This window comes from Lycium barbarum, chromosome 4, assembly GCF_019175385.1.
Source record: "Lycium barbarum isolate Lr01 chromosome 4, ASM1917538v2, whole genome shotgun sequence".
NCBI lineage: Eukaryota > Viridiplantae > Streptophyta > Magnoliopsida > Solanales > Solanaceae > Lycium > Lycium barbarum.
The window spans coordinates 1,090,385-1,108,104 of record NC_083340.1 but is presented as its reverse complement, the minus strand read 5'-3'; the positions used below and the strand labels follow the sequence as shown (position 1 = coordinate 1,108,104).

The 17,720-nt window shown below is 34.2% G+C and overlaps 3 protein-coding genes across 3 annotated transcripts; all 3 read right to left on the bottom strand.

Moving 5' to 3' along the window:
• Positions 1-837: 837 nt before the first annotated feature.
• On the bottom strand, positions 838-2,885 carry LOC132634752 (uncharacterized). The gene is made up of 2 exons (XM_060350798.1): positions 2,598-2,885; positions 838-1,975 (listed from the first exon to the last, which is right to left on the bottom strand). The coding sequence occupies exons 1-2, from the start codon at positions 2,721-2,723 to the stop codon at positions 905-907; spliced, it is 1,197 nt and encodes a 398-aa protein (XP_060206781.1). The 5' UTR covers positions 2,724-2,885; the 3' UTR covers positions 838-904.
• Positions 2,886-5,063: 2,178 nt separating this feature from the next.
• On the bottom strand, positions 5,064-8,910 carry LOC132634753 (RNA polymerase II transcriptional coactivator KELP). The gene is made up of 3 exons (XM_060350799.1): positions 8,466-8,910; positions 7,308-7,413; positions 5,064-5,334 (listed from the first exon to the last, which is right to left on the bottom strand). Exons 1-3 carry the CDS (start codon positions 8,784-8,786, stop codon positions 5,243-5,245), a joined length of 519 nt encoding a protein of 172 aa, XP_060206782.1. The 5' UTR covers positions 8,787-8,910; the 3' UTR covers positions 5,064-5,242.
• Positions 8,911-10,436: 1,526 nt separating this feature from the next.
• LOC132634751 (uncharacterized) lies at positions 10,437-13,913 on the bottom strand. The gene is made up of 3 exons (XM_060350797.1): positions 13,528-13,913; positions 11,641-11,883; positions 10,437-10,731 (listed from the first exon to the last, which is right to left on the bottom strand). Exons 1-3 carry the CDS (start codon positions 13,836-13,838, stop codon positions 10,695-10,697), a joined length of 591 nt encoding a protein of 196 aa, XP_060206780.1. The 5' UTR covers positions 13,839-13,913; the 3' UTR covers positions 10,437-10,694.
• Between the last annotated feature and the right edge of the window lie 3,807 nt (positions 13,914-17,720).

Here is a 17,720-nt window from a genome sequence, read left to right as displayed (position 1 = left end):
ACAGGCACACAAATTTTCAAGGCTTATTTTGAACCACAAGTTTCAAAAGACCTCCCTCTTAAATATCGTGCCCAGTCAAATAGGTTCATATAAATTGAAACGGAGGGAGTATTTTTTTTCAGGCTGCAAATCTGTAGCGAACTGTTTCCTCAACATCTTTTTCCTTTCCCTCTCAAGTTTGAAACCCAAATGACTAAGGCCCGTTTGGACATGAGAATTTTTCACTTTTTTTTCACTTTATTTGAAAATCAGTATTTAGTCATGAAAATTCATACCAAAAACCTTGTTTTCACTTTCATTACATTCAAACAACCAAATACTCTTTGCAAAAACTATAACCAAACACAACTCCATCTTCAAAATTCCAAATAAAGTGAATAATATTTGGTTTTCAAGGCTAAATGCCTACTAAGGGCCCGAAATTTTTTCACTTTTTTCCGAAAAACGTTTTCGGTTTATTTGGAAATCAATGTTTGACCATGGAATTCCAAATACAACTTGAAGTTGTATTTGGAATTTGAAAAACACAAAAAAAACTTATTTTCACTTTCATTACATTCAAACAATCAAATACTCTTTGCAAAAACTATAACTAAACACAATTCCATCTTCAAAACTCCAAATAAAGTGAATAATTTTTGGTTTTCATGGCCAAATGCCTACTAAGTCTAATAGAAATTATAGAAACTCAAGTATAAAAATCATTCAGTTGAAAACTTTACACTCCCCCATCACTGAATTTCCTAGCCATGAAAAAATCTAATACAAAAGTAATTGCATACGCGCATGTAATTAGAATTCAAGCACCTATACTGAATTCGTAACGACTTCACAGAGTAACAACAATAATATTCTGCATTCACTGATTTAAGTATGTGCTCAAGAATACATGCATACAATTTATTCAATCGCAAAGAGGACAATGAATCAAACCATTCTCATTACACTTGGGACATCTCTCCTTGACATCCCTATTCACAACTTTGCAACTTCCTCCACAATCAAAACATGGCACAAACCTAGCACCCCCACACCCTTCACACCCTGACCTCCCTACACCCCTCTCCACCCTAGCCCAATTCAATATCCTCCCGAGTCGACTTGTCTCGTTTAGATGCACCACTTCCTCCACGCCGCCAATGTACCTCCCCTTCACGAACAACCTTGGTACATTGGCGTCCTCTTCATCTCCTAGCAATTCCTTCAGCTCCTGACGAAATTCACCGTGCAACGCCACGTCTCGCTCGTCAAAAACCACACGGTGAGACTCCAAGATTAGCCTCACTTTGTTACAATCCTCAAACGTGCGACGCACACCACCTAGCGACGTCGTGTAAACAACCAATGAGTCATCACCACGTGGCGGACACTTTTCGGGGTAGTCACTTAAAGGGTTAAATTTTATGAAAGTTGCAACTTTCCCTTCTTTTTCTCTTTCCATTTTGTCCCTTAACAAAAAAGGGTTCTCTTTCACAGACTTCACTGGCTTGTACCCTTCATGTTGAGTCTTTTGATGTGCTTCTAACTCATTATGAAACATAATTTGTGACTCGTGTTTCACTGTTTTATTGCTGATTTTTTGCAACTTTTTATTTTCCTCTTCATTAGTACGCATGGACTCTTGTCTCTTCAATTCATTTGGTTTTTTTGAATCTTTAGATGATATATTGGATTCGAGTTCTTCAAGGGTATGAAAGGAAAAGCTCTTTCTTGGAACTTTCCTTTTTGGGGAGCTGCCACCGTCTTCTGTTGGTGGCGGTGGTGGCATTAGTGCAAGGAGGGGTTTTTTAGGTGATTTTGGTGGTGGTGGATTTTTTAGTGTGGGTTTTATATGTTCTAAGGCTTTGCTAACTTCATCCCATGAACGAGGAGCATCATCAATAGAGGAGTTGAGTTTTTCAAGTTGTTGTGGCACTTTTGGTGGCTTTTCTTCTTCTTCTTCTGGTTCATCTTGATCCAGCTCATCTTCTTCTACCTATTTAGAAGTAAATTTATCGCATCAAATCATCATGAAAATAAATTAAATGCGAAAGAGTATGTAATGTAACTGTTATCAATATTCTTCGAAATAGGGGCAGAGTAGAGAGAGAATTTAATTTGAACCTCCTTCAGCGGAAAAAATTAAGATCAAATTCTTCTTTTTATATAAATATAGTAAATGCTATGCTGAAAGTCCTTAGTGAAGATCCTGCATCACTACTACCTTCAAACAAAAATATATGAATTTCAGAAAACTTGACTCTCTATCTTCTAAAGGGTTACCCTCTAATGATGGGACATTAAAAAAAAAAAAAAACAATTTCTAAATGGCAGCTCAAAGAAATGCGCTTCGGCATAGAAAAAGCATATTCGTAAAAATATTTGGAAAACGAAAGGTTATTGAGTAGCATTAAAGGATTTTCAATTAAATTACAAAATTAACCATGATATCAACACATAAAAGTTATGTTGTACGAAACATTTTAAGCTTATTTAACTTTAAACCTTAGCATATTACTTTTAATTTGCGCGAAACCTTCTGAACAATAACAAACAACATACAGTTATTATTAATACAAGTATAGGGGGAAGTCCATAAATTCTATCTAGGTACATACCTTGTTATTACCCCCCTTAAGCCATGGTTCTTCAATGGAGTTGATATCAAAGACGGCAAAGCTCGTTGGTGGTGGACGGTAGACGTCGACGGTGGCCTCTATTCTTTTGGATGAGGCACAGCCCATACTTGATAATTTTACTCTGAATTTCAATGGGATATGATTTTAGTTTGTCTAAGTTGATGAGACTTATGTTAAGCAACTAGATGGATATAGCCACATAGGTTGTGTCTTAGCCTTAAAAATGATATATGTGGTGTTTGGTATTGCCAATTGGTATTGAGACAACCAATTGAGGATTTATACAAGATTTTTGGTCATATGGATCCTGAGAGGACACGTGGCATATTTTTCTCTATTTATTCTTCATCTGTTATCCTTAAACATGAGAAAATGGAATGGATTGAAAGTAATTTGAATCATTTAAGGAGGATTCCAGTAAGGCAATCTTACTTTTCTTACTTATATTCTCATATAATATAAGCGGTGAAGCCACAAGTCTGTCTATAAAACCAGTAGAGTTCAGTAATCCAAACTAAAATTATGTATTACTGTTCACTTTAACATCTGTAAATAATTTATACAGAACTCAACAAATACTTTTTATAAAATTCAAAATTCATAGACTTAAAATACTAGTTTTGCCTCTGATTCCGATGTCTTTGCTTAGGAAATGATGCAATTTAAATAATGAAACTAATTTTAATTTAGTGACGATACAAAATATTTTTACATGTTTGGTGTAATTTGAATGACTCCAACACTTATCTACACTTCCTTTTACATTAATTATTATTCATGTTTAAAGAACATTTAATTACCAGCAGTTAGTTACTATTAACTTAATTGTCTCAAAAGATTGTACATTTTACACATGCCCTTTGCTGAATACAACTTATATTTCATTCTCCAAAATGCTGAAAGTGTGGGCATTGAAGGCTGCTAAATTTGGGATGTGGTAGCAAGAGACACGAGAGGGCCATTCTGTTATAATGATACTTGGACTTTATGTGCTTGGAACATAGCAGCAACTATCCACAACGCCACGAATATACTATTTTAGTGTCATTTAGACCACATGAAGAAAATGCCAAAGTTTGTGTATGACCTACTTTGTTTCTTCCATCAATATCAACCAGAAATATTACTTGTCCATACGACTAATGGTTGGGAATTTGTATTAATGTAACGCAGTTACTATCATATCGAACACGCAATGGCTTCCGTTTCTTCGAGCCTCGTGCTTGTGGTCCTCCTTTGAGTGTGAGATTGATTAAATAAATATGTTAAGTCAAGAAAAATGTAGGATGATGCTTCACATGTTTATCGATGATGCCTCTTATAATCCCCGAGAATCTTAAAAATGTTCTATGATTTTAGCTTCACAAGTTTAATGACAAGATAAATACAACTATTACCTATAACAATAGGGTTACAAACGTTTAATTATTTGAGTTATTGTAATCGATTATATAATCTAATACGATCCGAAAATTATGGAAGGACATGATGGATTTAGCATTTCTGTTCTTTCTGGTGAGAGGAGTGGCTCAAGTTAACTCTCCACCAGCCTGACTTTGTTGCTCGGTCAGTCCAAAGCGTGAATAAAAGAGCAGGATGGCGAGAAACTGACTACAACAGCGGCAACATAACCAGTGGCATCTCGGAAGGGTTGTGTGTCCGCAGACTTACACCTACCGCTATGGAGGAATAAATGTTCCTCATCAATAAAATTCTCCATCTAGAGGCTCGAACCGGAAACCTCTCCAGTTAACGATGGAGAAATTTCAACCTTTCTACCACACTTTCATGATACACATTTATACATTTATTAGCTTTTGACTGAAGAGGCTTTGACAAGACTTTGGAATCCTCATGACTGGTGTTATAGACATTGTTTCTGATAGACCCTCTGCTCAAGCGGACAAACTGACAATACTGACAACTAGCATAAAATTAACCAATTCATGATGAAGAAATTGCACGATTTTCCCTTCGAATGGGCTGGTCTTTAATTTTCCCTTCAAAAGCGAACTTATGCCTAGTAAGACATAAGTTTTCTAAGGGTGCAGGGCATAACTTGTGGGTTATTATAATGCCAATACATAATGCCCTGCGAATGGTTTTTTCTCATGAGGGATAAAAATTAAAGACCAGCACAAGATGGCACAAAAGTGCAAATGACCCATTCATGATAAATCTTTACATGATCAATGAGAAACCAGTTGGAAAGACCTAAATTGGACAGTCAAGTGGGTCGATCATTAATAGGGCTATTAATAATTAGGAGACAAATGACAAAATAACCAAATTCACAAAATTGAACCATGCCTAAAGTAGAGGCCATTTTAGGCCACTTCTTAAACTAGCCTTTGGCCAAATAGCATTAGTTAGGCAATATACTCTACGTTACGTGCACAGGCTAGTCAGGAGAAATAAAAGATGCATGATAAATCAGAGAAGGAATTCAAGAACCTATCTTTAGTCTTTCCAAAAACCAGCTACATTCCCATTCATTAGATAACATCTATATACCCAAAAGAGCAGGCGTAAGGCTAAAAATAAGTCCCTCCTACTGTTGAAGCACCTCAGATATTACACAATTTACTACTGCATGTAACCAAAAGAAAAGAAGAGAAACTGAACTAAGACCTCGACTCCAGTTTCTTGATGGCTTTTTCAACTCCGGGAATATTCTTCTTGAATGTTGCCCATTGCTCAGCTGTCAAGCTTATCCCTGCAGGGGACAACACATAACGAGTATCAGAGGTGGTCCTATGTTTTTTCCCCTTTGCAATCAGGAGGTTTACATAATGAAATTTCAGAAAAAATAAGGGAAGAAAGAAGAATATTGCCACAGTGAACGCTATGCTGGCACAACCTGTAACTCCAGGTGCAAAGACAAGATGGTAAATTCAGAGAGCAACAACATCTATAGATGAGCATAAAGTACCATATTTTCCGGTCATTGGCTTTATGATGGACCAGACAACTTGTTAGTTCAAATGAAGAATGAAAGGTGCCCTGCCCTAGCAAGCACTTCTCTTAAAAATTCTTTTTTTGGCATCCCCAAAAAATCAAGTACCACCATCATCCGTTTCTTTTGCTTCTAAACTCAGATCACATTGGCTAAGTTTAACCCCTCTTATGAACAAAAGATGAAGAAAAAAGCACAGCAGGTTCTAGTGTACATTCAACAGAAAGACAGAAAGCAAGATATCCAGGTGGTCTAATAAGCTGAAAAAATATCCCTGCTTTGCAGATTATCAGCCTAAACTCCTTTCCACCAGATAAAAAATGTTTCCTTTTGTGGCGGGTGGGGTAAGGAACAGGAACACTTACTGGATGCTGTTATAAAATTAATAGCTGAGGTTTTCTACTAAGCAAATGGAGTCGAGAAAAAATGAAGAAGATATCTCAGCAGCTATTATTTATTACTTTCGAAAACTATATCTTCTTATTATGCTAGGTCCGACATGATATATATGTTAATGCTATGTCTGGGCGACCACCGTAACTTCCGGATGATGTAAATGGAGTTTAATAACGATGGATAGAGGAACACAGGGGTGGCAAAAACCTCCATTACAAAATGTGGTGGACATGCTTTTAAGATAGATAAAGATAGAGATATAAAAAGTTGATTTATGTATCGATCTTTATATCTCCGACAACTGGTGGGAGGGATAGCTAGTTTTGAAAAATAATATCTAGTGGATGGGAAACAAACTATAACCAAATACTAACAAGGTACCTTCAAAAACAACTAAAACCTAAACAATACTAGAAAGTACAGCAATTTATTTGGAAATAAAACAGCTAAAAAAACAGAATGCAGATAGCTTTTGCGACACCACACATACTCCCAGAAGGCGGGTTACAATCAGAAAGAAGGCCAGAAACATTCATACAGAAAGAAAACTAAATTCTTTATAAACTACCAAGAAATAAGGCAAGAAGTGCTTATGCAAAAACCTTTAAATACTTCTTTATTGACTACAAAGCAATAGGGCAGGAAAGTGCTTATAATCAGCTAAATTCTTATTAAGTGACAGCAGTAGAAGAAGCGCATAAAATTGTGTAAGGTAAAATGAGATTCCCCTTTTTATTTTGGAAAAAAAAAAAAGGGAAGGTGGGGTTAGTACACTAATATGAGAACTGTTTGCTAGTGATGCACAATCTACCACAAAGGGCATAAGAGTGCACACGGATTACGATGATAAGGTAAACTAGAGGTTGAATAATTCCTTATATTAAGATTATTTTTAAAATAATAAGATATTAAGATTATCAGAATCTAAGAGATACTTGAAAGAAAAAACCGGGCAATAATAATACGCCAGCAAGATATTAGATTCTTTCATCATATCCAACCCCCCCCCCCCCCCCCCCCCAAAAAAAAAAAAACCCAATACCTAGGACATGAAATGAGAAGAAGCATTAAGGTGGATAACACATAGCTAACATTTCAGGGCCAATCCATAAGGAAATAAACTTTTTCTCCTGGTAGTAATTCGAACCATGAGCATAGAGCGATGTAACTCCTCCATGCATCAAGAATTTGCTTTATAGCTATAACATAAAGTTTTTGACAGAGACTTCATTTCTAATTATAGCAATCATTTAAGCTTATTTCGAATGAGAAAAAATACAATTTTGTGTACAAAGTATGCAAATTCGTAATAAGAAATCTAACAAAACGATTATTACCTTTAGCAGTAGGTAGCTCCTTGCCCTCTTTGTTGTAGTACTCTCTTATCGACACCAGAGTTTTCCCCCTAAACTCAGTAATCGTCACTCTTCTCTTATGCGACAACTACATGGAATTCCCATAGAAAAACATCAAGGACATGTTTCATCAATCCAAAAGAATCATCGAGAAACATCAGCTAAGTAGCAATAAAACAGAAAACAATCAACATTTCACATCACATATGATTTCTAAGCCCTAATAAGTACTCTAGTGACTGGAGTTCCAAGTACCAGGATTAATTCATCTATTTCATTATGTATGTGTTGTGAACCAAGCTCTACATAAGGGCCAATGTGCTAGAAGTGATAAATAAGACTGATCCAGTTGAAGATATTGGGCCGAGTAAAATATTAGAGAGTTTTGTTTGGAATCAAGCCCAATTAGTAATTGGTTAAAAGGGACTAGGAGTAAGATAAAACGGTTTATGCGTATTCTGTAGAAGAAACTGTTTGTTCCTCTCATCCCCATTCTTATCTCTATCCACTGTAAGTCAATAGTTTTTGAGTGTGGTAGTTGTAATTTGACTATCGGTGATTATATATATTCGTATTGAGAATCTGGTTTGTTTCAGTATGTTAGTACAGATTTTTCAAGTGTTTAAACTAGAAGTCTTTCTTCCTTTCAACAAAGGCAATTGCATTATAGATGCAGCACTAAGGAAGTGCTGAAATATGTACAAGTGAGCATAAAAATAAAATGATCACTTTCTCATCTTGCAGCTATTAAAGCTTCAAAAATCCACTGGGTTGGCCTGGCGGCAATTGGCTTGAGCCTTGGGTGCTCCCTTTCAAGGTCTCAAGTTCGAAACCCACTGGGTGCAAACAATTTCTGAGGGTCATCGGACTGGGTAAAACCCTGAATTACCCGTGGTGCACTTGCAGGAAACTCCTTGCCGAGGGCCTGTGCACCCCCGGGATTAGTCGGGGCTCAAAGAGCCTCGGACACCCGGTGCTTAATAAAAAAAAAAGCTTCAAAAATCATACTTATCTAGAGTAAAATATTTTTTGATAAAGAATCACAATTCTTTATAGTTAAATACTACTACATTCATTTTAAAACACAGGAAAGTTATTCTAAAAAAAAATAAAAAAACTACAGGAGTTGATGGAACTTACTCGGCAAACGATGAGATCACCATCGTCATCGTATTCTTTGTCACCTTTCTTTTTACCCTCCTCTTCTTCTTCCTCCTCTTCTTCTTCCTCTTCTTCTTCTTCAACTACTTGCTCATTTGCTTCAGCTTTTGCTTGTTCTTCAGCGAGGAACTTTTCCACGACCTGCCTGACAAATTTCTTTCGGGTCGGGTCGGACAAGTCAAGCCCTAGCTTTTCCGAAGCCATTTTACGGATTTTGAGCTCCGTAACTTCATCAAGGTTACATGATTTCAGGATTTCAAGTACTGTTTCTGAGATTTTGTTCGATGTTTCTGAATCCATTTCTTCTCACAAAAGATTTTAGCTTAATTGGGAAGACACTGTTACTAGGTTTTATGAATTTATCTCACTAAAAAGGACCTTTTCATTTTCTCTTTTTCATTTGTCGCGCGTGAGGAATAACTACTTTTTTTTTTTTATATATATATAGTACGTACTATTTCTCTTTTGGTCTGTCTAAAAAATAAAGTCATCTTTTTATATTAAGAAATAATTTAACTTTATGAGATAATTTAAAGCTACACATTTATATAAGACTTATTTTGGATCACATATTTCAAAAGTCTTCCTTTCTTTTTTTCTTAAACTTCGTGTCAAGTTAAATGGTGTCACATAAATTAGGACAGAGAGAGTAACCTTTTCGTAACAAACGGAACATTCTTCTACTTGTCACTTTGAGCGATATTAAGGGAAGATAATTTTTTTTTTCTTATTTTATCTATAGTATTAATTATTAATTTTAAATTATTTTTCGATCATTAAAAATATGCACCAATTTAATATGAATATCATGATAAATTATTCACTTCATTTATTATTTATTAAGGAGCGTGTAAAGTTCATAGTGAACAAGTAAAAATGAATTGAGAGAATACCGTACATTCTACTTGTCGTTCATATTAAAAATTTCTTACTAAAAGTAGTTGGTCCAAAACAGTTGTTATTTAGAAAATTAAAATATAAATAATTATTTGTTTTCATCAATAAATGTGGAGAGATTAATTGATCGAAAAAAAAGAGTAGTATTAAATTGAGATCCACAAATAAATAAAGATAAATTTATTCAAATTACCTTTTTAGTTAATATTTTCTTAAGGGATTTGAAAAAAAAAAAAAAAACATTGCAATAAAATGGACCAAGGGAGTAGTAACTTTTAATTTTGATGTTATGCTATATGACTTAATAAATTTATTTTTCAATTAACTAAAATGTGTATTTTTTATTTCTATATGTAAAGAATATGTTATATTTAAATTATATTATAACTATATCGATGTCAAATATAAAACAACATAACACATGAGTAGTTAAGTGATGAGTAAGTTAATCATTATTGTAAATTTATGAATATTTACTAACAAAAGATATATTTTTTTTTTTTTAAAAAAGTGTATATTGTATCAATTATTCATGTTTCTTGTGAAAGATGTTTCCTAAAAGTCCAAAACCATCCCAAATGATGCTCCCAAACTCTCCACTCAAGCATTTATATTCAAAGTGATTAATATTTTTGGACAGATAAAGGAATTTATTTAGCATACAAAGGGAGTTGACGGATGGTATTGGGTCGGGTAAAAGTTCTTAGTTAAAATTAGTTAAAATGAGTTGGGTTTGATGTTTTCTAGCTTAAAAACCAAGTGTCACATCAATAAGAAATGGTTAGATACATCATTTTTTAACTAGAGTGACTTTTTGAGTGAAATAACAAAAGATTGATTATTTTTTAATTTGAAATAAGGAAAATCTGACTCACATAGCAAAAAATATCTGGCTCTTCCGATATAAAAGAAAGAAAAGTGATTTTATCCGTTAGTTTAGTGACCGTTTAAACAATGAACTCTAATACAATGTAATAGTTTCTTTTAGGCAAAACTCGCGTAAGGTCCCCCCTCCCCCCCAAAAAAAAAAAAAATAGATGGATCCAAGTGTACTAGACCAATAATTTTCCTTGTTGCAAACTAGTATAGATGAAATTAAAACAATATGGTTCATCTTGATTACAATTGTTGATACAATTAACGTTTCGGAACTATATAAATACACACCATATCATTCAAGTTTACCATTCCACATGAAGACTAAAGAGAGCCAGAAAAACTGCCAAGTTAGTAGCTGAATACACAATATCAACATCCTTCAATCTCTTGAAAGAAAATTGGCTTGAAGCAGACTAAAGTACCTTCCAACAATTAGCTCTTCGATTTCTTCGATCCGTTCTTTTTCTTACTGCAAAGTTTGATATATGATGGAACACATTATTTTGAGCTACTAGCTTTTCAGAAATTTACTTAAGTACTTAAACTAATTACTCAGATAGTTCATTGCAATAAAGGAAAGTTCAGTACTGTAGAAGTAGTTAATGATGATATATACGAAAACTTCTGAAAAGAGTCCTAAAGGAAAGAAGAATATGAGAGAAGTCCTAACTAATGGCTGGGTGCATCACTACATTTTTTACACTCTGACATTTTACTGGGAGTATATGTCAGGAATATGTTTTAGTCATGTTAGAACGTTTATTTTAGCTTTATGTTCTCTAGGAGTCTTTTGGCTATGTCCGAGTTATATGCCAGATTATTACTGCTAGGAAATATAGAGAATTTCTAGTACTTCTGAATTTTATTTTGTGTAGTGTTGGCTGAGATGAGTGTAAATGAAAGAAACATGATCGTTGAGGATTCATATAGCCGAGATTGAGGCATAGTAATAGTACTTGTTGTCATTGTCATTTTACAATGCCAAGTTCCACCAAATATTGGCTCGTAAGGAGTAACATAGGAAAGAAATGTAGGCAATTTAGTACATGCAATAGTCAATCAAGATCAGGGAGAAAGAGGATATTCTTCAATAATTTGATCATGGCAATTTTGTAGGCCAATAAATGTACTAGAGCAACTAAGTTTTTATAGGACTGGGACGAACTTGAATGGAGACATGGACGATAAGGCCAACTTGCTAGCATTGAGTAGAAGTTTTTGTCGGTGTTTTTTCGTCATTTAGACTAAGTTTAGACAATCAGTAGAATGCAGTAGCAGATTGTTGGATCCAAAGATTTTCAATTATGTCCCCACACAGTTGACAATGGCAAAGTGCAAAGAAACAGAAAGAGTGGAAATAGACCAACTAGATCTCTACCTTGATTGAACCTCGGATTCAGTCCGGACCGAACTAACTTTACCTCCTCTCCCGGAGACAACTTCATCCATGCTTTGTCCAAACCTTTTGTACCTACCACCAGAAGCAACAAAAGCAGGGCAAGGCCTGTAAGCCTTTATGGGCCACCAACCAAAACCTGGAACTGTTGCAATTCCTCCTTGTATCCGTCCCTCGCCATTACAGCCACTCTCAATTTCCGCTCTCCCACAGCCCTGACATGCGCTGTAAAGACATCATATTCAATTCATTAAATTTGCAGAATATGACCGTTTACATCAGCAGTCACTTGAAACAAATAGCGGAAAAAAAATCATAATTTAAGATATCTACAGCTTCCCAAATTCAGCCCTCTGTAACTATATTAAACTTGCCATGGAAAATTCCCTGTCTAATGGAGCAGAAAAACATTCTATGGTTTGAAATAGGAGTCATTTGAAAAGGAAGTCGGTAAGAGCTCTTAAGCTTGAAGCATCTAATCCAAATTGCATAGCTGATAACTTAATGCCTTACCCTTACCAAGAAAAGATAGAATTGATAACCCAAAAATAATAATTTCAAAATTTTGCATTATCAAGATTCTGATCGTTCTTTTGAGAAAATACATGCAGGAGTACAATATTATACATTTCATACTCTTTCTTTACTCAGACAATTGATCCAGCTACCTTTATGCGTATTTAATTGAACATCAGTTACCTTCATTGCAGATTATACAGAATAAACTCAGACACCTATTCGTCCTTCCCGTTTCAATTGCTAAATCAGTCACTTAAAAAGCCAACTCAAGTGGCAATGTCGACGCCCTTTACCCTTAATCAGTAAGTTTTAAGTTGTCAAGTTGTCCCACTTAAGCGAGTCCTATTAATAGTTTGTTCACTATTAATCTTTCTATTAGCTCGTCAGTTGTATCCGAAGAGTTTAAAATCACCCATCTTTCTTTCCTTCTCAAACTGATCATAAGGAAAATACCAAATCAACTCATTTACTATCTAGAAGTGTTAACTTTTATTATGCACGACCTAAAAGCTCACATTTGAAATCTCCTAACATTCACACACAAAACAAAAACATGATTAAACATTTTTTTAAAACTCTTCTTTCTGGTGAAAACCTAAAACTAATAGAGTAACAAATATCCGCTCTCTAACAAGTTAAGCTTTTGGACCAAATAGTGACACAGTTGAACTTAGATAATGGAGGCAGACGTTTGGCTCTAATGGAAAGAGCGCCCCGTCATATATATATGGTTAGGCACGCGTCACTGGTTCGAATTGAAAGCCTAGTATTTAAGTGATGAAGGGCAAAGGGACGGGTCATTATCCACCAAGTTTCAAACCGTATGCCACTGGCCCTCGGGAATTTATTGGTTATGAAAAGAATTAGAGATAGAGGTCTGTCTCTTCTAAGACTAAAATAAATAAATACAAGCACCGCACCGCATCTCATACAATTTAGATTTTTAGTCCTTTGATCACACATTTCTAACACTTCTTATATTCCTGATGCAAAGGCTTTAGCTTCATCAAATAAATATAACTATCTCCAAAAGCCTAGTGTGACGTATTGGTTAGGTGTATGTAACGGGTTCAACGCATGATGCATACAAAAGCCTAGTATTTAAGTGGAGACGAGCCATTATCCAAGTTTCGAATTTATCCATTATCAAAATTAGAGACAGGGGCCTGTTATAAGACTAAAATAAGTAAATAAAAGCATAATATATTTAGATTTTCAGGATAGCAATCACACATTTCTAACAGTTTCTAAACGTTCCTGATGCAATGACTCTAGCTTTATCAGATAAAACTAACTAGCTACAAATTTCCAAAAAGGGGTAAAATTCAAGAAATACAAAATTGAGCATACCCGGGAGGTAAAACTGAAGTAGATTCTTGGTTTATTGAAGCTGTAAGAACATCATCATTAGGCCCATTTTCTTTCACTTCTTTATTTTCTTCTTCTTCTTCAACAAGTGGAGTTGAAGAAGTGGAAGAAGAACAAAGATAAGAATTAAATTCTAACAGACAACTCCTATGACTTAAGGGCAATGTAGACCACTTATTGTTAGTCAAAGAATATTGTCTAGGTGATAAAGTTTGGAATTTTTGGGATTGTGGTGTTTGGATGGAGAGAAAAACTGAGCTGCTACCGCCAGTGGCCATGGTGGTGGAGCTCATCTGGTGATAATGTTGTTATCGGAATAATATTTGACACCAAGAAAAAGCAAGTACGGTACTTATTTCTTTTTCTTCATTTTTTTTTTTTTTTCCTATTAGAAAGGTCAATAATAAAGGAACCCCAAATAATCGGTTCAAATTTTGATATTTTTTTTCATTGTATTCTCAAATATCCGTTAGAGGAGAAGTCAATCACGTAAAATATATCACCTCCTTTAAATATATTAGTTAATCTCAATGATTCGTAAAACATCAGACATATGTTCTAATTTAGGACAATGTGTATGTTTAAAGGAAATGAAATATTTTAAGTGATTAATTTATCTACTTATTGGACACTTGAGATTACACGCAAAAACATTTAAAATTTGAATCAAATAAGAACACTTTATAATGAGTTCAGATGCTCAGTTGAAATAAGCTTTAGTTCGATGTGTAAATGTAACTTGCTGATAAGTTTAAGTGGGTCGATGTTTCAAAACTTTAGTAATAGATGTATGGAAATGTTTTGAAATTTTGTGAAGGGAATTATATCAAAATCAAAATTTGGAACTGCGTCTGTTTTGCAATCACTACAAGAAATAATATTTTCAATGACAACTCATCAAAGGTGAATTAGCATTTGTGGCGACTATACTCGACACAAAAGTGTGAATTAGCATTTGTGGCGACTATACTCGACACAAAAGTTAACAAAATTGATTTAGAGCCAGTTTGAATGGGCTTATAAGTTGCTTATAAGCTGTTTTCAGCAGCTTAAGGTAGGTAACTTCTCACAACTGCTACATAAACACTTATCTATGGAAGGTAGCCTCCATAGAGGATTGTCACTGTAAACCTTATTTTATGTAGTGAATGCATAGCACGTTTCAAATTCAGATAAAAATTGCGTTGAGCTAGATCTTTTAGCTTTACGTCCAAAAAATTGAGTCCGGAACCAAAATGCCCTCAAAAAAATCACTTTGAACCAAAATACCCCAATAAAAAAAAATGTTACAAAACTACCTTTAGCGCAGTAATTTACTGCGCTAAAACAGTTCACAGAGACGGAGCCGTTAACTGCTTTGGCACAATATTTTACTGCGTTATAGAGGCTGTTAAAAAAAAAATCTATAACGCAGTAAAATACTGCATTATAGAAACAGTACCCAAAAAAAAAAAAAAATTGGCCAACTTTATTTTTTGAAACACTTAGTGTTTTTTTTCATACTTTGACCAATGATTAGTCGTGTGTCAAGACTCCGAAACGTCAATATTTTATATAGAACCTGATATTTTTTTTGTGTACAATAATGTAGGCTTAATACATCAAGGATACGTAAACGTTCGGATCGTCATTTTAGGGGTTGAAAAGGTACCCGAAGTAAGTTTTGTTTGTAAACTTTAGGTTTAAGTGTTCTATATACATAGACGTCCATTTTTGTTTGAAGACTTGTTGTCATTAGCTTAAAGTTTTTTATTTTTAGGGTTTAGATTTAAGTGTGTTATTTTTTAAAGCGTAACTTTATTTCGAATATACGCGATTTTTTGCGCTCAAACGTCCGATTTACGCGATTTTTTTTGCAACATATTCGAAAGAAAGTTACGCATTAAAAAATAACACACTTAAGGAACTTAGTGTTTTTTTTCATAAAAAGATCGCAACATCTTATTTTAATAAATCTTTCTTTGTAGCTCTTAGTGTTTTTTCCATACTTTGACCAACGATTAGTCGTGTGTCAACACTCCGAAACGTCAATATTTTATATAAAATCTTTTTTTTTTTTTGCGTACTATAATGTAGGCTCAATACATCAAGGATACGTAAACGTTCGGATCGTCGTTTTAGGGGTTGAAACGGTACCCGAAGTAAGTTTTGTTTAAGGTTTAAGTGTTTGTTTTTTAAGATTTTGATTTAAGCGTGTTATTTTTTAATCAAGACATAACTTTATTTTGAGTATAAATATAATTCTAAAAAAAAAGTAGTTGTAAAGTGGTCAAACTTTAGATGGTCATAACTTTGCGCTCGGATGTCCATTTTACGCGTTTTGTTTTTTGAACTTGTGTATTTTTTCGAGATCTATGCGAACAAACGGCCGCAAGGTGGTTTGGCCGAGCCAATTTTTTAAAAAATACCTTTTATCCCATTCAATTTCAATTTTCCTCCAAATTGGCTTGAAATTTTCAGTTTTATTTACTTATAAGATGATGATACGCAATAGATTTCAACGTAAAAATCCCGGGGTAATGTAGCTGTGAATGTCAATTTCACTTCTGCGGTTTAAATTTTTGAAAATTAAGCTGACTAATTTTCTCGACATATAAAGTTGACTAAAATAACCTTACAGTCAAACACTAAGTTTTTTCAAACAAAATTTACTTCGGATACCTTTTCAATCCCTAAAATGACGATTCGAGCGTATACGTATCCTTGATGTATTGAGCCTACATTATTGTACGCAGAAAAAAATATCAGATTTTATATAAAATATTGACGTTTCGGAGTCTTGACACACGACTAATCGTTGGTCAAAGTATGAAAAAACACACTAAGTGTTGCAAAAAAAAAAAATTGCCAAATTTTTTTTAGTGCTCGCTACTGAGCAATACAAACAAAAAAAATATATATATATATTCTTTAGCGCAGTAAAATACTGCGCTAAAGCAGTTAAAAACCTTTTGGCAGCGGCTTTATTTTCAATAAATCTAAACCCTAAAAATAAAAAACCTTAAGCTAATGACAACAAGTCTTCAAACAAAAATGGACGTCTATATATATATAGAACACTTAAACCTAAAGTTTACAAATAAAACTTACTTCGGGCACCTTTTCAACCCCTAAAATGACAATCCGAACGTTTACGTATCCTTGATGTATTGAGCATACATTATTGTATGCAGAAAAAAATATCAGATTCTATATAAAATATTGACGTTTCGGAGTCTTGACACACGACTAATCATTGTTCAAAGTATGGAAAAAAATACTAAGTGTTGCAAAAAATAAAGTTGGCCAATTTTTTTTTTGTACTGTTTCTATAACGCAGTATTTCACTGCGTATAGAATTTTTTTTTTTTAACAGCTTCTATAACGCAATAAAATACTGCGTTAAAGCAGTTAACGGCTCCGTCTCCGTGAACTGCTTTAGCGCAGTAAATTACTGCGCTAAAGGTAATTTTGTAACATTTTTTTTATTGAGGTATTTTAGTTCAAAGTGATTTTTTTGAGGACATTTTGATTCCGAACTCCAAAAAATTATCGCCATATATTATAGTCAAGATTTTCTTTCTTTCATTTGGCCTAAGTTCTTGTGGGCCATAACTAATGACAGGTGACAGAATAATTATCCAACTCTGTGCGTGGTGGAAACTAATTCGATTTAACATGACAATTTCCTTCCATGAATTGCTTTTGCTCTTTTCCCTTTCTGACTGATTCCACGTTCTTGTCTTGACGAATATGCTCTTTGCCAATTAATTTTCTGATTCTTTACAAATTTATTTTTAATTCTATATTATTTTTACAGAACTTTAATTTTACACATAAGATATATGAACATAACGAAAAATCTGATCGCAATATTCTCCCAAAGTTTTAGCCAAGCATGCACACGATTAACTAACCGCAAGAATGGCGCTAGGAACATCTTTTAAACAATCAACTACCCCATGTCCTTCATAATCACTTTGAAGAGTCATCACCATCGACATTTTTCGTCTTTGACAAAAAAAAATAAAAAAAAATATATGTTTCACAGTTGATGCATCCGTAACTTCTATTGAATTTCTTGCAGATGGAACCTCGACTTTGGTTTGTTTAGGATCAGTACCTTTCAGCAGCACCTTAAATTCTTTCTTTTGCCTTGTTCTTATTTCAAGGCTTTCATCTAGTCTTAGATTGGA

What these genes read in the sequence shown, in the direction of transcription:
- LOC132634752 (XM_060350798.1), bottom strand. Translation starts at nt 2,723, where the DNA reads ATGGGCTGTGCCTCATCCAAAAGAATAGAGGCCACCGTCGACGTCTAC. An exon ending in TTAAGGGGGGTAATAACAAG is followed by an intron (nt 1,976 to 2,597) that starts GTATGTACCTAG and finishes ACTTCTAAATAG; the next exon opens with GTAGAAGAAGATGAGCTGGA.
- LOC132634753 (XM_060350799.1), bottom strand. Translation starts at nt 8,786, where the DNA reads ATGGATTCAGAAACATCGAACAAAATCTCAGAAACAGTACTTGAAATC. An exon ending in GTGATCTCATCGTTTGCCGA is followed by an intron (nt 7,414 to 8,465) that starts GTAAGTTCCATC and finishes AATTCCATGTAG; the next exon opens with TTGTCGCATAAGAGAAGAGT. An exon ending in GGAGCTACCTACTGCTAAAG is followed by an intron (nt 5,335 to 7,307) that starts GTAATAATCGTT and finishes TGTCCCCTGCAG; the next exon opens with GGATAAGCTTGACAGCTGAG.
- LOC132634751 (XM_060350797.1), bottom strand. Translation starts at nt 13,838, where the DNA reads ATGAGCTCCACCACCATGGCCACTGGCGGTAGCAGCTCAGTTTTTCTC. An exon ending in ACTTCAGTTTTACCTCCCGG is followed by an intron (nt 11,884 to 13,527) that starts GTATGCTCAATT and finishes ATGTCTTTACAG; the next exon opens with CGCATGTCAGGGCTGTGGGA. An exon ending in GAATCCGAGGTTCAATCAAG is followed by an intron (nt 10,732 to 11,640) that starts GTAGAGATCTAG and finishes CAAACTTTGCAG; the next exon opens with TAAGAAAAAGAACGGATCGA.